This window comes from Petromyzon marinus, chromosome 65 (genome assembly GCF_048934315.1).
Source record: "Petromyzon marinus isolate PM22_M1 ecotype Great Lakes invasive population chromosome 65, UKy_Petmar_22M1.pri1.0, whole genome shotgun sequence".
Lineage (NCBI taxonomy): Eukaryota > Metazoa > Chordata > Hyperoartia > Petromyzontiformes > Petromyzontidae > Petromyzon > Petromyzon marinus.
In genome coordinates this window covers 5,427,151-5,453,152 of record NC_133731.1, presented here as the reverse complement: position 1 = coordinate 5,453,152, position 26,002 = coordinate 5,427,151, and the positions used below count along the sequence as shown (strand labels likewise).

Genomic DNA, 26,002 nt, shown 5'->3' with positions numbered 1-26,002 from the left:
AAAACGGTACCGTGGAATCATCCATTAATAAAACACCTGTACCGTGGAATCAACCATTAATAAAACACCTGTACCGTGGAATCAACCATTAATAAAACACCTGTACCGTGGAATCATCCATTAATAAAACACCTGTACCGTGGAATCAACCATTAATAAAACACCTGTACCGTGGAATCATCCATTAATAAAACACCGGTACCGTGGAATCATCCATTAATAAAACACCGGTACCGTGGAATCAACCATTAATAAAACACCTGTACCGTGGAATCATCCATTAATAAAAAAACGGTACCGTGGAATCATTCATTAATAAAACACCTGTACCGTGGAATCAACCATTAATAAAACACCTGTACCGTGGAATCAACCATTAATAAAACACCTGTACCGTGGAATCATCCATTAATAAAAAACCGGTACCGTGGAATCATCCATTAATAAAACACCTGTACCGTGGAATCAACCATTAATAAAACACCTGTACCGTGGAATCAACCATTAATAAAACACCTGTACCGTGGAATCATCCATTAATAAAACACCGGTACCGTGGAATCATCCATTAATAAAACACCTGTACCGTGGAATCAACCATTAATAAAACACCGGTACCGTGGAATCAACCATTAATAAAACACCTGTACCGTGGAATCAACCATTAATAAAACACCTGTACCGTGGAATCAACCATTAATAAAACACCTGGACCGTGGAATCAACCATTAATAAAACACCTGTACCGTGGAATCATCCATTAATAAAACACCGGTACCGTGGAATCATCCATTAATAAAACACCTGTACCGTGGAATCAACCATTAATAAAACACCTGTACTGTGGAATCAACCATTAATAAAACACCTGTACCGTGGAATCAACCATTAATAAAACACCTGTACCGTGGAATCAACCATTAATAAAACACCTGTACCGTGGAATCATCCATTAATAAAACACCGGTACCGTGGAATCATCCATTAATAAAACACCTGTACCGTGGAATCAACCATTAATAAAACACCGGTACCGTGGAATCAACCATTAATAAAACACCTGTACCGTGGAATCAACCATTGATAAAACACCTGTACCGTTGAATCAACCATTAATAAAACACCTGTACCGTGGAATCAACCATTAATAAAACACCTGTACCGTGGAATCATCCATTAATAAAACACCGGTACCGTGGAATCATCCATTAATAAAACACCTGTACCGTGGAATCAACCATTAATAAAACACCTGTACCGTGGAATCAACCATTAATAAAACACCTGTACCGTGGAATCAACCATTAATAAAACACCTGTACCGTGGAATCAACCATTAATAAAACACCTGTACCGTGGAATCAACCATTAATAAAACACCTGTACCGTGGAATCAACCATTAATAAAACACCGGTACCGTGGAATCATCCATTAATAAAACACCTATACTGTGGAATCAACCATTAATAAAACACCTGTACCGTGGAACCGACTGCTCACAAAACACCGGTTACCTGCTCACTCCACTTCTTCTCCTTCTCCAGGTTCTGTTCCACGGCCACCAGCTCCTGATCCCTACGCTCCAGGTTCTGCTCCAGCTCTTGGATCTCTCCGCGCATGAGGCTCGCGTTGCGACCGCCGCGGCCTGGGACTTGCGTCTGTGTGGACGAGGCGAAACGAGCGGGCGGGGGGGGTGGGGGGGGAGGTAGGCGGGGGCAGTCACGAGCCACGGACTTCTCTCGCCAGACGCCGTCACCTGCAGCACACCTCCACTGATTCACCACAGCTGCCGACGCTCCCGTCGGCAAACCACCGACAGCTCTCCTCACTCCACTCTGTTGAGCGGCTACCATTTGTGATGGCCAGGTCGCTTTAAAAAAAATAAGTGCATACCTCAGTGGGGCTCTGTCTGGTAGGATGGGGATGGTTTAGTTGTTGTATTTGTGTGTTGTTTGGGTAGTACCTTTATTGTACTTTGCACCACTATTGGGTTTTTGTACTGTTTGTTGTTGGCACGTTCTTACCCCGTGCCCCGACTGGTCATCTGTGAAAAAGAGCTTTATAGCTCATCGGATTCCTCCTGCCGTAAAAAATATTATTTGTAAATTCAAACCGTTTGTACCACCCCCCCCCCAAAAAAAAATGAACAGAGGCTCAAATGAGTAATGAGGCGATGCCCTTCTATTTGCAGTGCTGAGCCACTGGTGAAAATTCTCCATTACTATGACGGGGGCGGGTCTATACATAGGGTAACCACTAAGGAGGCGGTGGTGGGAATTCTCCATTACTATGACAGGGGCGGGTCTATTCATAGGGTAACTACTGATGAGGCGGTGGTGGAAATTCTACATTACTCTGACGGGGGCGGGTTTATCCATAGGGTAACCACTGATGAGGCGGTGGTGGAAATTCTCCCGTTGCAATGGCGGGGATGAGTTTATCCACAGGATAAACCACGGTTTGGCTTCCCCACAAAGCTGTATTAATTTTAAAGACCACGGAGGGAGGGAGGGCTGAGTAAACCCAACCCCAACCTGGACTTGAATTTGTGTCCTTATTGCAGGAGGCTCATCCTGACCAGGACGCTTCAAAGTTATAACCCATGTCAAATGGTCCAAAATGAACCTGCAGTGTTAATTTCTGCGTGAACGTATTGTTGAATGGGTGTTGGGTTGTCTCCCGTTATCCCTGACAGGTGTCTGCTTGCGGGGGTGGACAATTGCAAACAACGCGGGGCCGCAGAGCACGCGCGTACCAGCTCATTCTCCAGCTTGTCGATCTTCGCCTTGTACTGCCGCTCTAAGAGAGAGAGAGAGAGAGGGGGAGGGAGACCGCGCATCGAGAGGTGAAGACGTCATCACGTGGCCTATCCTCGAGATTGATTTGAGTAGAGCGTGCATCTAGGACACCGTGTAAAACTAAGTGACAGCTCCCAAAGCACTTGGGTGCTGTGTGTGTGTGTGTGTATTTATGTGCGTGGGGCCGGCCGTGGTGCTGGCCACCCACTCCCTCGTGTGCCGTTTCGGCCATCATAGGTGCTCACTAACGTCACATGCCACAAGAGTCTGTTCAGGGGATACGGGGAAATCTTTGTCTTTGTGTGTGAGGAGCTGCAGTGCAACGGTTAGCGCGCCGCGCCATGAACTCGGCGACCCGACTTCGGTTCCCGCTCACGGCCAACACCGGTGACGATTAACTGAACCGGTCATGGACCTAGACTTGGGTCGATTCAGCCTCAAATGAGTAGCTGGTGCGGTGTGTAAACGTCGTCACTAAGGAGACAAAAGCGGCCGGGCGTAGTGCTGGCCACCCACACCCTCGTGTAACCGTGCTGGCCTTCATAGGCGTTCACTAACAGCACTGCACTTGCCTCAAGAGTGTGCGTATAATACACGTGGACTAATTGCATTTTGAATCGGAATGTCCCACGCAGTGACTGATCGGCCCAGCCACAGGTGTCTAATGAAGGCCGCCGACGTTGACCAATCATGTTCTTGGAAGACGCTGTGCGGTTCCAACTTTGGCGCACGCCAATCGGTTTAACAGTCACGAATGAATGCGGTTGAGTTGCCGTCAGCGTGTTGCGTTTAATGTGTTTTGTGGGGAGCCACGGTGGCTGGGAGATGTTAACCACCTCGCCTGGTATACAGGAGGTCGTGGGTTTGATCCCGACCCCGACGCCTGCTGCTGTATACTTGGAGTTTGCGTGTCTCTCTCTCTCCACCCGTGGTTGCGTGGATTTTTCTCCGGGTCTTCCGAGTTTTTGCCTCAATATTTTGAATCAACGTCACACGCGTTAAGTGTATTTGGCCGCTATAAATTTTCCGCGCAATAAGCCGCTTCGCTGAGCTATCATTTGCGGCCAGGTCGGCAAATGGGCCTTGCCTGGTCAAAATAAAAATAACAGCAAATAGTTCAAATCGTTTCCGCGTTCAGCTACCGTCACTGAGCCGGGTTATCGTCGCGAGCGAATGCGGTGGGCATTCCTCCCCTGGTGTGCCGTGCGTTGTGTACCGACTCTGGCTTGCTCGGTTCCCGCCCTCTCCACCTCCTCCATGGCAACCGCAGCCTCCTGCGATTTCAGCTGGGGCGAAGATTGCACATGACTCGGATTACACGCAAGTCTGATTATATATGCATGTGTGATTCTGATTTCAGATCACTAATTACACGCGGTTCAGATGATACATTATTGCGTGATTTGGAATGCTGATTATTAATTACATGCGATTCGGATCACATGTGATTCGGATTACATGCAATTCAGATTACATATTATTGCGTGATTCGGAATGCTGATTATTAATAATATGCGATTCAGATTACACGCGATTCAGATTACATGAGATTCAGATTACATATGAACGCGTGATTCGGATTGCAGATTATTCATTACATGCGATTCAGATTACATGATATTCAGATTACAAGTGATTCAGATTACAAGTGATTCAGATTACATGAGATTCAGATTACATGAGATTCAGATTACATGAGATTCAGATTGCCAGTGATTCAGATTACATGAGATTCAGATTACATGAGATTCAGATTACATGAGATTCAGATTACAAGTGATTCAGATTACCAGTGATTCAGATTACCAGTGATTCAGATTGCATGAGATTCAGATTGCATGAGATTCAGATTACATGAGATTCAGATTACAAGTGATTCAGATTACAAGTGATTCAGATTACATGAGATTCAGATTGCAAGTGATTCAGATTACATGAGATTCAGATTACATGAGATTCAGATTACAAGTGATTCAGATTACCAGTGATTCAGATTACCAGTGATTCAGATGACATGAGATTCAGATTACATGAGATTCAGATTACATGAGATTCAGATTACAAGTGATTCAGATTACATGAGATTCAGATTACAAGTGATTCAGATTACATGAGATTCAGATTACATGGGATTCAGATTACCAGTGATTCAGATTACATGAGATTCAGATTACATGAGATTCAGATTACATGAGATTCAGATTACATGAGATTCAGATTACATGAGATTCAAATTACCAGTGATTCAGATTACAAGTGATTCAGATTACACGAGATTCAGATTACATGAGATTCAGATTACATGAGATTCCGATTACATGAGATTCAGATTACATGCGATTCAGATTACCAGTGATTCAGATTACATGATATTCAGATTACATGAGATTCAGATTACACGAGATCCAGATTACATGAGATTCAGATTACATGAGATTCAGATTACAAGTGATTCAGATTACATGAGATTCAGATTACATGAGATTCAGATTACATGAGATTCAGATTACATGAGATTCAGATTACATGAGATTCAGATTACCAGTGATTCAGATTACATGAGATTCAGATTACATGAGATTCAGATTACATGAGATTCAGATTACAAGTGATTCAGATTACATGAGATTCAGATTACAAGTGATTCAGATTACCAGTGATTCAGATTACAAGTGATTCAGATTACATGAGATTCAGATTAAACAAAATTCAGATTACATGAGATTCAGATTACAAGTGATTCAGATTACATGAGATTTAGATTACATGAGATTTAGATTACCAGTGATTCAGATTACTAGTGATTCAGATTAAACGAAATTCAGATTACACGCGATTCAGATGATACGCGATTTAGGCGACGGGACTGCTGCTGGCGATGGTGAAGGTGGAGCACATGACATGCGAGCGCCCTTCACCTTCATGAGCGACTGCGTGAGGGAAAACAGATGGATGAGTTTTTCCGACGTTTCATCTCTTAAACTCGTCACCTCCACCTGTCAAGGTAATGCAAAGCGTTCCAAATACATCACCATCATTACTTAATAACAACACCGCGCTTCCCATGCAGTACACTCTACGGCGCCCCTGCAGGAGGGGAACCCTCCCAGTGGCAGCTCTCCCTGTGTGGCGCGAGGGGAACGCAGCACCGGCCTACGAGTGGCCATTAGTCTGCCGGTAGGGTGGGCAATGCTGTGACTTGGCTATCCCAGCCAAGCAATTCGCGAGTACATTTTAAAATCAAATTTGGCAAACGGGAACCGTGACGCTGGCGGGCACGGCCTACCCCATCTGGAATAACGAAGTCAAAAGTGATTTCCCTGTTGAAATGAGCAACGAGGCAGTGCTCATCTCCTGTTTATGCAGCCCTGATGTCGTCCGTGGACATTCCACATTCCTATGGTGCAGACGATTCTCCTTCTATAGGACAAACACCCTTGACTTCCCCAGCCGCAAAGCGTTACTCTTGTTTAATTTATCCGGGAAACCCTATGGCGGAAAGTCCTGAATCGCGACGTTTGGCCAATTCCTCTCCAGCAAGTGTAATCACGTGTTTGTCGTCCTTCTCCCACAAGTCCGATTAGCCACGGTTGGCTACGTAAGGTGCGAAAGAGGTTCACCATAAACACATACATTTTATCGACCCCAAACCAGGATTTTGAACCCGCAAACCTTTGAATTGCGAGCCGCTCGCTCTGCAGCTGAGCCACCTGGCCGGATAATGCACATGCAAAATTAACAAGGGTGGCCTCTGGGTTTGAACCGCGAACCTAATGCAACAGCAAACACACACTTCCCCCTGCACGTGTCACGACCAAATTTACAACTCCCCGTAAAACGTGTCTGAACATGCCAATTCGGGCAGGTTAACTCCTTCATGGGTACGTTACCCGCCACAGTGAAGAGATGTTAACTACCTCGCCCAGTATACAAGAGGTCGTGGGTTCGATCCTGATCCCGACGATGCCTGTATATGTGGAGTTTGAGTGTTCTCCCTGTGGTCACGCAGATTTTTTTCCAGGTTTTTCCCCCTCCACATTTAGAATCAAGATACGTTTAGAGCATTTGGCTGCTATACATTTACACGCAATAAGCCACTTCGTTGGGCTGTCATTTGCCATCAGGTCGCTTCTGAAAAAAAGACCTTTATTTGCTCAGTGGTCCTCACCTGGTAAAAACAAGTAGTTTCTAGGATTTTTTTAGAATTTTAGTTTACACTTTCACGCTGCACCAGTGACCATATTCTTCCTGTGGTGGCGTGGATTTTTTCCTCCTGGTCTTCCGTTTTTTTTCCCTCCACATTTAGAAACATGCATTGAGATTATTTAGATCCATTTGCCGCTATAAATGTCCAAATGATAAGCCACTTTGTTGAGCTATTATTTGTGGCCAGGTCACTTCTGAAAAATAAGTGAATACCTCAGTGGGATATGCCTAATATGGACGGTTTAGTTTGTCGATGGTTTAGTTAAATTTGTACGTGTTTGGGTGATTTGTTTACCTTTCTTGAAATTTGCACTACTACCGGGACTCCTCTACTTAGGAACATTCGACTTACGAACTTCAAGAGATACGAACAAACCTGTCCGTATGTTCAGTTGCCTGTTCGGATTGTGAGTCGTTAAGTTCAACCGCCAAGCAATAGATGGCGGTGGTGGCATCTTCATCTGCAAACCATGAAGAACCAGTGGCATCTACATCTAGAGGAGTTATACAACTTTTACTGGTAGGAACCTCCTGGTTACACCAGCCCACAGGGGATTATTGCGTCCGTCCGTCGTGCATCCAAAAATAGGAGGGGTGGGGCTGGGTGGAGAGGGGAGGGTGGGGAGGGTGGGGAGGGTGGGGAGGGTGGGGAGGGTGGGGCTGGGTGGGGAGGGTGGGGAGGGGCTGGGTGGGGAGGGTGGGGAGGGGCTGGGTAGGGGGTGGGAGGGGTGGGGCTGGGTGGGGAGGGGCTGGTCACCCCGTGGTGCCCTTATAAAACTCAACGTTTAACCTACTCACGCAGGCTTGTGCCCGCCCTCACAGTCGGGCATATTTGCGGAATACACCACGTGGTGCCGCCGTTGATCCCCTGGCCATTGACCGAGCAACCCAATGTTCCTACCAGCTCCCTCCGCAGGAATGTGTTAAAGCCATTCCCCGTGTTTAGTGTACATGCCATACAACATGTTTGGAATCGACAGGAGAAAAGTTAGACTTACGAATAAATCGAGTTATGAACCGACCTCTGGAACATAACTCGTTCGTAAGTAGAGGAGTCCCTGTATCATGATAATAGGGTTCTCCCCTTTTTTCTGGCAACAAAGCAGCTGTGTTAAGGTGTTAAAACACCAAACTGAAACCTTTTACAAGGAATTACGTCTGCATTAAAAACCACAATGCTTGTGGTCAGAATGCAAACAATAGTGGTACCTCGGTATACGTCGTTAATTCGTTCCAGAAGGGGTAGGACTTATATACCGAAAGTGACGTAAATACCAAACGAATTTTTCCCATAAGAAATCAAGGGAAAGGAAATAATCCGTTCCAGAGTATGAGAAATTATATTTTATACGGCATGTTGTACATTAATGGGGTTGTATTAAGTAATTTAGACACTACTTCTATCTAAAATGCATACATAAATTAAAATAAACACACGTGAAAATTCACAGAGAGTTATAGCAAGGGTTGCGCACTGAACGAGATCTACAGGTAGACTGAGGGAGCGGCGCTTTGTTTCAATCGCGAACGGGGGTCTACGCGGGTGCCTCTGTGACTCATCCCGACCCATACAAGTTCTAGCGAGCGAGGCGTATCCCAAAGCAAGACGTCGTATCCCAAGACATCTTTTTCTCGTCAAAACACGACGTGTACCAAATATGCATTGTCCTGTATCATGTTTTTGTATTGCTTGTTGTTGTAACGTCCTTACCCAGCGCCCCTAACTGGACATGAAAAACGAGCTTCACAGCCCATCGCATTCCTCCCGCAGTACGAGTAAATATTCTGACCTTCGAAATAATGTCTTCGATCTGGTTCGCGACGTCCACCTCTCTCTCCAAGGTGTTGGGGTCACACTTGAGCAAGCTCTCCCACGCCACATTCGGTGCCATTTCCAAAGCTTTCCTGTTCACAGACTGAGCAGCGCACACAACATTGGGGCCGTCCATGAATGACGTCACGCGATTGTGGACGATTTTTGACCCACCCCCCACCCTTTGTCACACGGCGTCACAAAAAGTCAGACCCCCCCCTCAAATATGACGACACAAAGCTCTGCCCCCCCCCCCAAAAAAAAACATGCTTCAAATCGCTTTAAACTATTGTCATTGTAGTGCGTATTTAATGTGGAGCTGCACTCTGATGTTGTAGGAGAAAACATTTATTAAAAAGTCTATTTAATTAAGTAGAACGTGTTGTCTATATTTATTTAAAGTTGCGCATTTTGATGTGACGTCACATTTCTCAAACCCCCCCTCTCCCTCGTCACACATCGTCACAAATGTCTGACCCCCCCCCTCCCCCCCCCAGGTGCTTGACGTCATTTATGGACGGCCCCATTGCTACATCGGCACCGAGGCACCGGGTGGCGAAGCGCACCAATCAATCCTTTTGCAAGATTTAGTATCTCGAGTGTATCTGTTTCTCGTCAAGGAGCATGGAGCATCGAGGTGAACTCCGGTCATCCTCGCAGTGGCAGCGGCTTTTGGCTGAGCCATCGAACAAAGTCGGTGGATCACCGCATCGCACGGCGCTTTCAGATGCGCTTCTGCGGCCGTCTGGAACGCTCTTCCTTCCGATATTAGGAAGCCACTGGAGCTATGCACTTTTAAATCGTCTCGATTGAAAACTCATTTCTTTAGAATTGCTTGTTGTTGTTGTTGTGTTTGGTTTGTTCTCATTCCCCCCGCACCTCCGATTAGCACGGTTGGCAGCTACGTAGGGTGCGAAAGAAGTTCAACGTACAGCACATACGTGGTGATGATGGTGGTGCATTCCGTGTGGTGCCTGTGTCAACCCAGTGACTTATCCCACGAATGAGGAACGTTTTATAACACTACATTCACCTTAAACATTACACTCAATGTGCATTATAGTATCCATAAGAGTTTGTTTGGGTTATATCTCGTAAATATATAAATGTTGTGTCATTAAAACCCGCCACCACCCGACACAGCCAACTAGTAAGGGTTTGTCACGTAAACTGAACCTGGCCAATTCGTCACTAGTACAGCACTAGTGTGTAGTGTATAGTGTAGTGTATAGTGTAGTGTATAGTGTAGTGTATAGTAGTGTATAGTAGTGTATAGTAGTGTAAAGTGTAGTGTATAGTAGTGTAAAGTATAGTGTAGTGTATAATAGTGTAGTGTATAGTGTAGTATACTAGTACAGCCACACCGGTTGTGTGTTGGAGAGCCTAGCCACAACATTTACCGAAATCTGTCTGTCGCCTGATGAAGCTGGTTGTAATTACTGGCAAAACGTCGAACTCAGATTGTAAATGTTGTGGCTTGGCTCCCCAACACACAACCGGTGAGCTGTTACTAGTACACTATACACTACACTATACACTACGCTTATACACTATACACTACACACTAATGCTGTACTAGTGACGAATTGGCCACGTTCTGTTTATGTGACAAACCACTTACTAGTTGGCTGTGTTATGAATATTGGTCGCGAAAGCATCCTACGTGTTAAACTGCATTACAGTACTTAGGGTGATTGAGAGCCGTTTGGTTCGGTGAGGGTGATTGAAGTCTGCAGATAATATACTGGCGCTGTTGGACTCCCCTAGGTCGACTCAGCCTCAAATAATTATCCACTGAAGCCTTCAGCTAAGTCGACTCAGCCTCAAATAATTATCCACTGAAGCCTTCAGCTAAGTCCACTCAGCCTCAACCAATTATCCACTGAAGCCTTCAGCTAAGTCAACTCAGCCTCGAATAATTATCCACTGAAGCCTTCAGCTAAGTCCACTCAGCCTCAAATAATTATCCACTGAAGCCTTCAGCTAAGTCGACTCAGCCTAAAATAATTATCGACTGAAGCCTTCAGCTAAGTCCACTCAGCCTCAAATAATTATCCACTGAAGCCTTCAGCTAAGTCGACTCAGCCTCAAATACTTATCCACTGAAGCCTTCAGCTAAGTCCACTCAGCCTTAAATAATTATCCACTGAAGTCTTCAGCTAAGTCGACTCAGCCTCAAATACTTATCCACTGAAGCCTTCAGCGAAGTACACTCAGCCTTAAATAATTATCCACTGAAGCCTTCAGCTAAGTTGACTCAGCCTCAAATAATTATCCACTAAAGCCTTCAGCTAAGTCGACTCAGCCTCAAATAATTATCGACTGAAGCCGTCAGCTAAGTCGAGTCAGCCTCAAATAATTATCCACTGAAGCCTTCAGCTAAATCGACTCAACCTTAATTATCCACTGAAGCCTTCAAGTAAATCCACTCAGCTTCAAATAATTATCCACTGAAGCCTTCAGCTAGGTCGACTCAGCCTCAAATAATTATCCACTGAAGCCTTCAGCTAAGTCGACTCAGCCTCAAATAATTATCGACTGAAGCCTTCAGCTAAGTCCACTCAGCCTCAAATAATTATCCACTGAAGCCTTCAGCTAAGTCGACTCAGCCTCAAATAATTATCCACTGAAGCCTTCAGCTAAGTCGACTCAGCCTCAAATAATTATCGACTGAAGCCTTCAGCTAAGTCGACTCAGCCTCAAATAATTATCCACTGAAGCCTTCAGCTAAATCGACTCAACCTTAAATAATTATCGACTGAAGCCTTCAAGTAAATCCACTCAGCCTCAAATAATTATCCACTGAAGCCTTCAGCTAGGTCGACTCAGCCTCAAATAATTATCCACTGAAGCCTTCAGCTAAGTCCACTCAGCCTCAAATAATAATTCACTGAAGCCTTCAGCTAAGTCCACTCAGCCTCAAATAATTATCCACTGAAGCGTTCAGCTAAGTCCACTTAGCCTCAAATAATTATCCACTGAAGCCTTCAGCTAAGTCCACTCAGCCTCAAATAATTATCAACTGAAGCCTTCAGCTAAGTCCACTCAGCCTCAAATAATTATCCACTGAAGCGTTCAGCTAAGTCCACTTAGCCTCAAATAATTATCCACTGAAGCCTTCAGCTAAGTCCACTTAGCCTCAAATAATTATCAACTGAAGCCTTCAGCTAAGTCCACTCAGCCTCAAATAATTATCCACTGAAGCCTTCAGCTAAGTCGACAGCCTCAAATAATTATCGACTGAAGCCTTCAGCTAAGTCGACTCAGCCTCAAATAATTTTCAACTGAAGCCTTCAGCTAAGTCCACTCAGCCTCAAATAATTATCCACTGAAGTCTTCAGCTAAGTCGACTCAGCCTCAAATAATTATCCACTGAAGTCTTCAGCTAAGTCCACTCAGCCTTAAATAATTATCCACTGAAGCCTTCAGCTAGGTCGACTCAGCCTTAAATCATTATCCACTGAAGCCTTCAGCGAAGTCCACTCAGCCTCAATAATGATCCACTGAAGCGTTCAGCTAAGTCCACTCAGCCTCAAATAATCATCCACTGAAGCCTTCAGCTAAGTCCACTCAGCCTTAAATAATTATCCACTGAAGCCTTCAACTAAGTCCACTCAGCCTCAAATAATTATCCACTGAAGCCTTCAACTAAGTCCACTCAGCCTCAAATAATCATCCACTGAAGCCTTCAGCTAAGTCCACTCAGCCTTAAATAATTATCCACTGAAGCCTTCAACTAAGTCCACTCAGCCTCAAATAATTATCCACTGAAGCCTTCAGCTAAGTCCACTCAGCCTCAAATAATTGTCCACTGAAGCCTTCAGCTAAGTCCACTCAGCCTCAAATAATTATCCACTGAAGCCTTCAGCTAAGTCGACTCAGCCTCAAATAATTATCCACTGAAGTCTTCAGCTAAGTCCACTCAGCCTGAAATAATTATCCACTGAAGCCTTCAGCTAAGTCCACTCAGCCTCAAAGAATTATCCACTGAAGTCTTCAGCTAGGTCGACTCAGCCTTAAATAATTATCCACTGAAGCCTTCAGCTGTCGACTTAAATGAGCATACACGAAAACCTTAGTCTCGCACGACCCAAGACATTAAAATGATCCACAAGTGCGAACCGTACGTTAACTACGACATTAAAATAACGCATTGCAAAAAAATATATGTGAAAGGTGTACTTTAAAGTGTAAGCGTAAATAAGCTCTTTCAGCGCCGTTTTACCGGGTTGCTTAGCAACCAGAGGCCTAGGGCGCTATTCTAGCGAGGTGCATTGAGATAAGCCTTAATGTTTATCAACGCGTTGTAACTTTGACAATTATAATGTGTGAAATAACGTTAGCGTTGCCCAACATTGTTTAGAAATAAAAGACGATATTCACCTGTTCGGAGATAAATGCAATTTACTCTGACATAGTTTCCCTTCTTCGTGACTTTACCGAAAGAACCAAGCATATAGTCAGTCTCGTTTTGACGCTTCTGACACTGTGGATCTTCCGGAAGACATCTACCAACCAGTCCCAGTGACTTCTTCCGGAAGACATCTACCAACCAGTCCCAGTGACGTCTTCCGGAAGACATCTACCAACCGTTCCAGTGACATCTTCCGGAAGACATCTACCAACCTGCTCCAGTGGCATCTTCCGGAAGATATCTACCGGCCGTTCAAATGACGTATTCCCGAAGCTATTTGAGCGAGATATTCCGGAAGTTATCTCGCATTTTCTTTGTGTCTTTCGGTAAAGTCACGTAGAAAGGTTCAAAGAAAATAACAAAAAAAATAACAAAAACCTACGACGTTTCGATCGCGACACGAGCCGGTCGTCATCAGGAAAAGTCTACCAACCAGTTCGGATGACGCCTTCCGGAAGATATCTACCGGCCGTTCGAGTAATCTCTTCCGCAAAATCACCGACCGTAACTTCCGGAAGATACTTGCCAATCATCTTCTGGAAGATATCTACCGGCTGTTCGAGTGACCTCTTCCGCAAAATTACCAACCGTAACTTCCGGAAGCTACCTGTAAATCATCTTCCGGAAGATATCTACCGGCTGTTCGATTGACCTCTTCTGCAAAATCGCCTACCGTAACTTCCGGAAGATTCCTGCCACTCATCTTCCGGAAGATATCTACCGGCCGTTCGTGTGACCTCGTCCGCAAAATTACCTACCGTAACTTCCGGAAGATACCTGGAAATCATCTTCCGGAAGATATCTACCGGCCGTTCGAGTGATCCCTTCCGCAAAATCACCGACCGTAACTTCCGGAAGATACCTGACAATCATCTTCCGGAAGATATCTACCGGCTGTTCGAGTGACCTCTTCCGCAAAATTACCTACCGTAACTTCCGGAAGATACCTGTAAATCTTCTTCCGGAAGATATCTACCGGCTGTTCGAGTGACCTCTTCCGCAAAATTACCTACCGTAACTTCCGGAAGATACCTGTAAATCTTCTTCCGGAAGATATCTACCGGCTGTTCGAGTGACCTCTTCTGCAAAATCACCTATCGTAACTTCCGGAAGATACCTGCCAATCATCTTCCGGAAGATAACTACCACCTGTTCGAGTGACAACATCTCCCAGAAGAACCCTCTTCCGATGTTCGAGACTCAATCTAGATTTGATCTTGATTTGAAGTTTTCGGTAAAGTCACGTAGGTATAAAATTCAGTTTCGTTTCAGTTTAATTTATTTGGTATAGCCCTGTGAGCCATTCGGCTCTTGAATCAGGTGCAACCGCAACAAACAAAAACACAAAAACATGAACAAGAAAACATCTTAAAGTGACTTTGTGTGACTGTGCAAACAGAAAATCCAGGAAAAAACAGGAAAATATTCCAGAAAAAAGCACTGTACACCAACGCTGTGTGCAAAAATCCCCAGTGGGATGCAAGTCAAACAACAACAATAACCACAAGAAAACTTAGATTAAGGCCATCAGTCTAACTCCGTACTACAATAAACAAAAACATGGCCAAACCAAAAAACGTTTTCGAAATCAAAATAAAGCCATAAAAGCAATGTAACAGTGATCATAGGAACTGTGACCGAATTTTCACAATAAACGACATAACATGTAACACCAAACCCTGTAGCCATAGCTGGCTGCATGCGTCACTCCACAACAACAGGAGCATCAGTCGGAGTATCACATTTTTCAATGCACCTTTAAGATCAGCACGCTAAATCAAAATACAGATAATACTTTGCAGCGGTCATCCGGAGCGAAACATTTCATTCTATTTTAGACCACTGAATAGCAGTGGCAGCTAGGGGTGTACAACTCCTCTAGAGCAGTTTTGAGTGAAGTTCTCATAGGTAGTGATTCAAGTTGCAGTTTATTGGCAATAGCATTCCAGACCCTGGGGGCACCAATAGCAAAGGCCCTTCCTCCAGTATTCGTACGGCAATAGGGAATGTGAAGCTGGTAAATGAGCGAAGACCTTAGGTCACATTTGTTCTTTGAAGAAAATGAAATTAGAGACTCAGCCTGGAGTGGCAGCCCGCGCGCTAGAGGACGCCAATGGGGGAGATGGAGCGGTGAAATGATGATGATGTTCCACTGGTGTGCATCGCTGGGACCGTGAGAATGTTAGGCAATGTTGTGGCTAGCAGAGGGCAGTGCAGCAACATGCATCGTTGTACGGGACTCTGTCCATAAATGACGTCACGCGATTTTGAACGATTTTTTACCCCCCCCCCCTCGTCACACGGCGTCACAAAAAGTCAGACACCCCCCCTCAAATATGACGTCACAAAGCTCTGCCCCCCCCCCAAAACCATATTTCCATTTTGAAAATTAAACATGCTTCAAATCGCTTTAAACTATTGTCATTGTAGCGCGTATTTAATGTGGCGCTGCACTCTGATGTTGTAAGGAGTGTTGTGATAACAATTCTTTATTTTGATTTAAAGCTTTCGTGACTGCAGGGATTCATATTCTTGGTTATTTCGGTTAAGTCACGTAGAGTGGTTTTCACACCTGATGATGATTGCTTGTGTTGCAGTCGAAACGTCGTGAGAATTTTATTGTTTCATATTTTTATTATTTTATTGTTTCCCTTCTACGTGACTTTACCGAAAGAACCAAGAATATAACTCTATATTTATTTAAAGTTGCGCATTTTGATGTGACGTCACATTTCTCAACCCCCCCCCCCCCTCGTCACACATAGTCACAAATGTCTGACCCCCCCCCCCGCCCCCTAGGGGCGTGACGTCATTTATGGACGGCCCCTTTTGCACCACTATAGTGTTGTAACGTTCTTACCCCGTGACCCCCTTACGGGACAACTGTAGAAAAAAAAGAGCTTTATAGCTCATCGGATTCATCCTGTAGTCAGGTGATGTGGTAGTGCAGTGCTCCCAGTGGTTTCCCCAATACGGTTGACCGATGTTCAGTCGTCCCGTTTATGGTGGCGTTATAGTCTCCATGTCGCTCTTGACAAGAGTTGGGCCGTGTGGAAGTTCTGCCGTTCGTATTCCAATCCACCTGTTTTCTCTCTCTCTCTCTACAGCAAGGCCGTAATTATAATATATATTGGGGGGGGGGATACATCCCCCCCCCCACAATATTAAAATATGCTAAAAAAAATGTCCCCCCCCCCCCCATGCTATGCTATGCTATGTAAATAAAAACAACAATTTGCTCAACCTTGGCCACAATATCTGGACTTGCCTTCATATAAATCAATGCATAGACTTTTGTTTATATGATTGTGGTTATGGTTGTTCTTTATTAATCCCTAATCTCTGCCATTACATACAATGAAACAATAAATGGTAAAAAAAAAGTAAAAACAGAGCAATGTAATACAATATACACTATTAGACATTATTGTAAAAAAAATCCATCCCATGCGTTTGTTTTAATTTGTTTCATATTTTAGGCAGTAAATGAGTTTTCAAATTTAGATATTTTTCTGGGATGGGACTCCCAGACACCCTGGAAGATTTGGGTCCCCCCCCAATGTTGACACCCATGGCTACGGTCTTGCTCCGCAGAACCGTACTGGGCACCACGATTGAAATGCGTTTCCCAAATGAGTAAACTGTCCCATTGCCTCACCACACTCTCCTTCGATCAACGATCACGGAATCTTTAAAACAGTCCATCACAAAAGCAGGCCGCCGCAGGAGGATCCTATTCCACTGGTAAATAACAACGACAAAGACCCCCCCGTGTAGCCTTGTAACAGACTTTTGGGGCAAGTGCTGTTCGCGAGCACCTATGAAGGCCGGCACCGTTGCACACGAGGGGGTGGGTGGCCAGCAACCACGCCCGACCGCCTTTGTCTCACCCAGTGGCGATATTTGCACACCGCACCAGGTACACATTTGAGGCTGAGTCGACCTAAGGGAGGCCCAGGACCGGTTCAGATAATTGTCACTGGGTGTTGGCCGTGAGCGGCGTGCTAACGGCTACACTGACACAAAGGCAAAGGTCCCCCGTATAGCCTTGAACAGACTGTTGGGGCAAGCGCTGTTCAAGTTTCATTTATTAGGTATAGCCCTGTGAGCCATGCGGCTCTTAAGTCGGGTGCAACCGCAACAAACAAAATTTGAACACAGAACATCTTAAAGCGACAACGCGTAACAGAAACATCCTGGAATAAACCAGCAAATATTCCACGCACAAAAAAACGTGTTAAAACGCTGTGTGTTAAAATCAATGTGGTGCAAGCCAACAACAACAACCATAAGACAATTTAGATTAACCATATGTTTTCGAATCACCAAAATAAAGCTGTAAAAACAATGTAACAACAGTAATCATAGGAACTGTGAATTTAAATTTAACAATAAACGATATACATAACACGTACGACAAAAACTGCAGCCATAGCTGGCAGCACGACACTCCCAGTGTATGATGTGTGAGTGAGTCAGCAGCAGTGTGAGTGAGTGTATGATGTGTGAGTCAGCGTATGATGAGTGAGTCAGCAGCAGAGTGAGTGAGTGTATGATGTGTGAGTGAGTTAGTGTATGATGTGTGAGTGAGTGTATGATGTGCGAGTCAGCGTATGATGTGCGAGTCGGTGTATGATGTGTGAGCGAGTCAGCAGCAGAGTGAGTGAGTGTATGATGTGCGAGTCAGCGTATGATGAGTGAGTCAGCAGCAGCGTCAGTGTATGATGTGCGAGTCAGCGTATGAAGAGTGAGTTAGTGAATGATGTGTGAGCGAGTGTATGATGTGTGAGCGAGTCAGTGGCAGTGTGAGTGAGTGTATGATGTGCGAGTCAGCGTATGATGTGCGAGTTAGCGTATGAAGAGTGAGTCAGTGAATGATGTGTGAGCGAGTGTATGATGTGTGAGCGAGTCAGTGGCAGTGTGAGTGAGTGTATGATGTGTGAGTCAGCGCACGATGTGTTAGTCAGCGCATGATGAGTGAGTCAGTGTATAATGTGTGAGTGAGTCAGTGCATGGTGTGAGTCAGTGTATGATGTGTGAGAAAGTCAGTGTCGGCTCCCCCCGCTGGCTCCGTCGCCCCCCCCCCCAACTCCGTCGCCCACCCCCCCCGGCTCCATCGCCCCCCCCCCCCAGCTCCGTCGGCCCCCCCCTCCAGCTCCGTCGGCCCCCCAGCTCCGTCGGCCCCCCCCCCCTGGCTTCGTCGCCCCTCCCTGGCTTCGTCGCCCCCCCCGGCTCTGTCGCCCCGACACCGTCGGCCCCGCCCCCACCTCCGTCGGCCCCCCCCTGGCTCCGTCGGCCCCGCCCCCACCTCCGTCGCCCCCCCCCCCTGGCTCTGTCGCCCCCCCCCCCAGCACACGATGGGGGTGGGTGGCCAGCACCACACACACGCGCGCGCGCAAGTAGGTATTAACCAGGGAGGGCCCACTCCCACCGCATTTCAACCTCGAAAAGTCTGCAACAAACGCGGATAAAAAAAAACAACCCAATTCCTTAGTCAGCAGTGAACGCACGCGCCTGAGCAAAAAAGTTCCCAGGAGACCCGCGAACGAGACACGGGCACTCTCAAAACTCGCTTGTTCCACCACCCCATGTCACTGCATGCCCCCTTGGGAGTCAATAATTGCGTTGGCTTTCTGTCTGTGTTTAAAAAAAATAACACGGGCACTATACATTTCGTTTCTCTCCTGCGGCGTTGCGCGTTCGCTGTCGAGACCTGTTTGGCGAGTGGGAGCCGTTGTTGGACGATGTGTCGGCTGCACGGGCAGGCCTCTCTGTGCAACTGATATATTTGTGTGGCTGGTCGCGCTGACTGAATCAACTCCCGCAACGTATGATTAGTAAGTACGTGCGTATGAAGGCGTTGTTGAGCTTCTGTCATGGGGAGCGGTGGTGTAGCGGTTAGCTCTCCGCTGCGCTATAAACCCGGCCAGCCGGGTTCGATTCCCGCTCACGGCCACCACCGGTGACGATTATCTGAGCCGGTCATAGGTCGACTCAGCCTCAAATGAGTACCTGGTGCGGTGTGTAAACATCGCCACTGGGGAGACAAAGGCGGCCGGGCGTGGTGTTGGCCACCCACCCCCTCGTGTACCGTTCCGGCCTTCATAGGTGCTCGTTAACAGCACTTGCCCCTACAGTCTGTTACAGGCTACACGGGGGATCTTTTTTTGTTTGAGCTTCTATCGAACCACACGCAGCCAACCGTGGCTCAGAAATTAGTTTTCAACCCTGGATGACTTAAACGTGCGTAGCTTGCAGCGGCTTCCAGGTCATCGGAAGGAAGAGCGTTCCAGACGGTCGCATCTCTTTACTGAAGAGTCTTGATTCCATCTATCACTCGGCCTTAAGGTTTGCATTGAACTGCCCATGTAGGACTCACCACTGTGATCTCTACATTGGGTCAAACTTAACATCTCTTAATGTTCGACGGCTTGTGCACCAGATCGTATTTATTCACGATGTACTTACAAAAAATTCCGCAGACTACCTACTGGATCTCCTCTCTGTTTCAAAGAAAAAAATTGACCTCAGGTCTTCGCTCATTTACCAGCTTCACATTCCCTATTGCCGTACAAAAACTGGAGGAAGGGCCTTTGCTATTGATGCCCCCAGGGTCTGGAATGCTATTGCCAATAAACTGCAACTTGAATCACTACCTATGAGATCTTCACTCAAAATTGCTCTAGAGGAGTTGTACACCCCTAGCTGCCACTGCTATTCAGTGGCCTAAAATAAAATAAAATGTTTCGCTCCGGATGACCGCTGCAAAGTATTATCTGTATTTTGATTTAGTGTGCTGATCTTAAAGGTGCATTTAAAAATTTGATACTCCGACTGAGGCTCCTGTTGTTGTGGAGTGACTCATGCAGCCAGCTATGGTGTTACATGTTATTTATGTAGTTTATTGTTAAAAATTCGGTCACAGTTCCTATGATCACTGTTACATTGCATTTATGGCTTTATTTTGGTGATTTCCAAAACGTTTTTTGGTTTGGCCATGTTTGTTTTGTTGTAGTACGGAGTTAGACTGATGGCCTTAATCTAAGTTGTCTTGTGGTTGTTGTTGTTGTTGTTTGACTTGCATCCCACTGGGATTTTTGCACACAGCGTTGGTGTACGGAGCTTTTCAGGAATATTTTGCTGTTTTTTCCTGGATTTTCTGTTTGCACAGTCACATAGTCACTTTTAGATGTTTTCTTCATGTTTTTTTGTTTGTTGCAGTTGCACCCGATTCAAGAGCCGAATGGCTCACAGGGCTATACCAAAATAAATGAAACTGAAAAAAATAACTGAGAGGCGATCCTTAAAAGCGCTGCTCGATGATGCGGTGATCGTCTTTGTTCGACGGCTCAGCCAAAATCCGTTTTGTTGCCAAATAAAAAGGGGAAAAGGGGATACTGACAAAGGGGGTCCCATGATAAAGATGCTCACTCCGAGCTCTCATTCCTCTGATAGTTGCATTGTCTTTGTGCTGTGTACGCCTTTTGGCGTCCTCTGTTCTAACACCGTTTGAGACGAGGCTCAGCAGAGCATGTATGTTTGTATTTTGACCACAAGCATTGCGGTTAATGCAGTGACGTGATTCCTCGTAAAAAAGATTTCAGTTTGGTGTTTTAACATCTTAACACAGCTGTTTTGTTGCCAGAGAAAAGGGGAAAAACCTCATTCTCAACTATTTTGTACTTTACCAGGTAAGGCCCCACTGAGCTACGTGGCTCTTTTGTCAGAAGCGACCTGGCCACAAATGATAGCCCAACGAAGTGGCTTGTGGCGTGGGAAAAAAAACGGAGGACCCGGAGAAAAATCCACGTGACCACGGGGGAGACAGAGAGACACGACAACTCCAAGTATACAGCAGTCACAAGCTAATCACTCAGCTATTTCAATGCTAAATTCTATGCTAATTCCTTTGTCAAGGGGTGCCTCTGCGGATGTGTATGCTTTAACTTAGCTATTCCAATGCTAAATTATATGCTAATTCCTTTGTCAAGGGGTGCCTCTGCGGATGTGTATGCTTTAACTTTAACATAGCCATTTCTGTGACCAGTCACAAGCTAATCACTCAGCCATTTCAATGCTAAATTCTATGCTAATTCCTTTGTCAAGGCGCTTTGTTTCTTCTCACACAGCTTAAAGGTCGCGATCTGAGCGTGGCTTTTTCACTCCAGCGCTGTCCTCCAGACAGTCTTGTCCCTTCACCTGATGAAGGCCGCTTGTGTTGTGGCCGAAACGTCGTGAGAATATTATTGTTATTTTATTTTATCAATTTATTATTTTATTCTCATTCTACGTGACTTTTACCGAAAGAACCAAAGAAGATATACAGCAGGTGTCAAGGGGTTGAGATCTAACCCACAACCACCTGCATGTGAGCAAAAAAAAAAAGTTTCTTACCCTTTCTGGCAATAAAGCAGTGGCGTTAATAATTTGTTAAAACGCCAAGCAGCAACTTTTCGGAAGGAATCGCCTTTTGGCTTCCTCCGGTCTAACACTATGCTATTAGGTCTTTCGGTGAAGTCACGTAAATAAATACAAAAAATAAACAGATCACGACGTGTCGATCACAACACGAGCAATCGACTTGGGGTGAGAGCCTCGTCTCAAACACTTTTTTGAGACGAGGCTCTAAAGAAAGCTGCCTCCGGTATGGACCAATCAGTTTCATTAGACAATGCATCGTCACACTCTTTGGCTCTTTCGGTAAAGTCACGTGTAGGTGGAAATAAAGCTAAATAAATCACGACGTTTCGAACGCAACACGAGCGTCCGTCTTCAGGTGAATGATCGCGATAGCACGATATCGACACACATTTCATTTATGGCTTTTATTTTGGTGATTTCGAAAGCGTATTTTTTTTGGTTTTGGCCATGTTTTTGTTTATTGTAGTACGGAGTTAGACTGATGGCCTTAATCTTAAGTTGTCTTGTGGTTAAATTTTGATTTAAAGCTTTCGTGACTGCAGTAATTCATATTCTTAGTTCTTTCCGAAAGAACTAATATTATATTGTCTTGTGGTTGTTGTTGTTTGACTTGCATCCCACTGGGATTTTTTTGCACACAGCGTTGGTGTAACGGTGCTATTTCAGGAATTTTTTGATGTTTTTTTTTCCATGGATTTTCTGTTTGCACAGTCACACACGTAGTCACTTTAAGATGTTTTCTTGTTCATGTTTTTTGTTTGTTGCGGTTGCAACCGATTCAAGAGCCGAATGGCTCACAGGGCTATACCAAAATAAATGGAACTACTAAATGGAACTACTGTGTCTGCTGCCTTGATTGCATCGTATACTGCCAGAGCATGTTTCCTTTCTTTTGCATGTTCACCACGAGTATATGTGGTTAATGCAGACATTACTCCTTGCGAAAGATTTCTGTTGGGTGTTTTAGCATCTGAACACAACTGGTTTATTGCCAGAAAGGGTAAAACCTACTCTCGCATGGATTTATTTTGCATGTTCACCACAAGTATATGTGGTTAATGCAGACATTACTCCTTGCGAAAGGTTTCCGTTGGGTGTTTTAGCATCTGAACACGACTGGTTGATTGCCAGAAAGGGTAAAACCTACTCTCGCATGGATTTCTTTTGCATGTTCACCACAAGTATATGTGGTTAATGCAGACATGACTCCTTGCGAAAGGTTTCTCTTGGGTGTTTTTAGCATCTGAACACAACTTGTTTATTGCCAGAAAGGGTAAAACCTACTCTCGCATGGATTTATTTTGCATGTTCACCACAAGTATATGTGGTTAACGCAGACATTACTCCTTGCGAAAGGTTTCTCTTGGGTGTTTATTGCATCTGAACACAACTGGTTTATTGCCAGAAAGGGTAAAACCTACTCTCGCATGGATTTCTTTTGCATGTTCACCACAAGTATATGTGGTTAATGCAGACATGACTCCTTGCGAAAGGTTTCCGTTGTGTGTTTTAGCATCTGAACACAACTGGTTTATTGCCAGAAAGGTAAAAACATACTCTTGCATGGATTTATTTTGCATGTTCACCACAAGTATATGTGGTTAATGCAGACATCACTCCTTGCTAAATGTTTTTCTTGGGTGTTTATTGCATCTGAACACAACTGGTTTATTGCCAGAAAGGGTAAAACCTACTCTCGCATGGATTTCATTCACGTGACGTGCGTCAAGCGCGCGTCACGTGGGCGGGTTTTCGGTGACTTGTCACTTTTATAGCCACGGGAGAGCTGCGCTGCATCTTGTTGTTGTAAGTGTTGTCCTCGGGGGTACAAAGTGCAGGTGAAGCCGTTCAATTACTGCGATCACGCCACCGCTGGCTGGCAAGACGCGCTTCTGCGGCCGTCTGGAACGCTCTTCCTTCCGATATTAAGGAGCCACTGCGAGCTATGATGCACTTTTAAATCGTCATCGAGACAGACAAACTAACTTATTCAAGAACTGCTTTTTTTGTGTTTAGTTTGTTGCCCTTCCACCGCACGGTTGGCTACGTACGGTGCGAAAGAAATTTGACGTGAGCGTTTTAAGTGTTGTCCTCGGGGTATGGAGTACAGGCGAACGATACAATCCGAGGAAATATCAAGCGCTTCAAATTTAGTTGTTAGCTTGCTCGTTCAGAAATCAACCGTCCCGACGCTGTGGCGTCGAAAAAAGGGGAAACGTCGCCTCCTCCCCCCGCGTTTGTCGCTGAGAAACATCGCTCGTTGTGGGTGTAATGATCATCTTGTGCGCGCGGTCATCGGGTGACGCCGCTTTCTGTTGGCACGAAGCCGCGTCCCTTAATCTGCCCGCCGATTAGCACGGGTGGCTACGTATGGTGCAAAATAAGTTCAACGTACATACGCACATTACGGCCATGGAATAACTGCATTGCCTCGTGTTTTGGTTGTTGTCCTCAGGGTATGAAGTGCAGGTGAATTCCTTAGCTCACGCAAATTGCCGGCTGGTAAGACGGGTTCTGCAGGCCGTCTGGAACGCTCTTCCTGCCGACATTCGGAGGCGCACTGGAGCTAAGAGCGTTATAACGAAACCCCTTTGCTAAACAACTCAACAATATTACACTATGTAACGCAATTTTTTGTTTATTTTTGTAATACTTTAGTAATAAATACGTGTTAATTTTGATTAATATGTAGTTTTTTTCTGACTTTATATGAACGAAAAGACGCTAATTCGCCCGTTTTCTCATCGAAAATAGGTACATTTCTAAAATATCACTGTCCTGGTCACAAAAGCAACGTTTGTGGGGAATAAATAGCCATTCCCTGTACTTTTGAGGCATGAGCAATTTAGGAAATAACACTTACTACCCAGGAACAATTACAAAAAAATGGTTACGCAGTGTTATCAAAAATAATCATCAGCAGTCACAGCTCGTCACGGAGCATGAAACATCATCACGTGGACCGCGGTCATTCCTCGCGGCAGCAGCGGCGGCTTTTGGCTGAGCCGTCGAACAAAAACGGCGGCGGTCACCGCATCGTCGCGCGGCGCTTTCGGACGCGCTTCTGCGGCCGTCTGGAACGCTCTCTTCCTTCCGATATTAGGATGTCACTGGGAGCTAGGCACTTTTAAATAAAACTCAATTTCTTTAGAACTTATTTTTTGTGTTTAGTTTGATGTCCTTCCACCCCCCCGCCCCCCCCACCCCGCATCTCCGATTAGCCACGATTGGCTACGTACGGTGCGAAAGAAGTTCAGCATGCATACATACAGACATAGATGTGCACATCGACCTGCTGATGTTCCAATGCGGATCGTGGCACAGAACGTTACGCACGTACGTTTAACTTTTTTGGCACCGTACGTAGCCAACCGTGCTAACCTATGGGTCTCTGTGTGAGTCTATGTATGTATGTTGAACTTCTTTCGTACTGTACGTAGCCAACCGTGCTAACCAATGGGTCTCTGTATGAGTCTATGTATGTATGTTGAACTTCTTTCGCACCGTACGTAGCCAACCGTGCTAACCTATGGGTCTCTGTGTGAGTCTATAGGTGTCTCTGTAGGTCTCTGTTCATGTACTGTATGTTGAACTTTTTTTGCACCGTACGTAGCCAACCTTGCTAATCTATGGGTCTCTGTGTGAGTCTATGTATGTATGTTGAACTTCTTTCGTACTGTACGTAGCCAACCGTTCTAACCTATGGGTCTCTGTGTGAGTCTATGTATTGTATGTTGAACTTCTTTCGCACCGTACGTAGCCAACCGTGCTAATCTATGGGTCTCTGTGTGAGTCTATGTATGCATGTTGAACTTCTTTCGCAACCTACGTAGCCAACCGTGCTAATCTATGGGTCTCTGTGTGAGTCTATGTATGTATATTAAACTTCTTTCGTACCGTACGTAGCCAACCGTGCTAACCTATGGGTCTCTGTGTGAGTCTATGTACGTTGAACTTCTTTCGCACCGTACGTAGCCAACCGTGGCTAAATCGGAGGTGCTGCGGGAAGGAAAAACAAACGAAATACGATACGATGTCAAAGCTAGAAGATGCGAGGTGTACCTACACTTTACCCACCACCACCACCACCACGGATGACCAGGCCGATCACAAATTATAGCCTGCAGCTGGGTGGACGGAATGAGAATGAGACAATGAATTTATACCGGAGAAATCCGATGAGCTACTAAGCTCTTTTTATCCACATGTGCCCACGAGGACAGAGGCCAGCAGTGGACATTTTACGAAACAACTTTCCTCTCGCATCCCAAACATCTCACGATGCTCCCTCCACGACAATGATCCAAAATTTCGCGATATCTCCATATATAAAAGGCAAAGTTGTGATT

The 26,002-nt window shown here is 45.3% G+C and overlaps 1 protein-coding gene across 1 annotated transcript in view; it reads right to left on the bottom strand.

Annotated features, from left to right (window-relative positions):
* The window catches only part of CEP290 (centrosomal protein 290), an 86,265-nt gene extending 72,909 nt beyond the window's left edge, over positions 1-13,356 (bottom strand). Inside the window, exons 1-6 of the mRNA XM_032978197.2 lie at positions 13,202-13,356; positions 8,796-8,921; positions 5,718-5,795; positions 4,016-4,085; positions 2,757-2,800; positions 1,516-1,659 (exon numbers count right to left, since the gene is read on the bottom strand). Of these exons, the coding sequence (XP_032834088.2) occupies positions 1,516-1,659; positions 2,757-2,800; positions 4,016-4,085; positions 5,718-5,795; positions 8,796-8,897 (438 nt within the window). The 5' untranslated portion in view covers positions 8,898-8,921; positions 13,202-13,356. The remainder of the gene's footprint in view (positions 1-1,515; positions 1,660-2,756; positions 2,801-4,015; positions 4,086-5,717; positions 5,796-8,795; positions 8,922-13,201) is intronic.
* Positions 13,357-26,002: the final 12,646 nt, after the last annotated feature.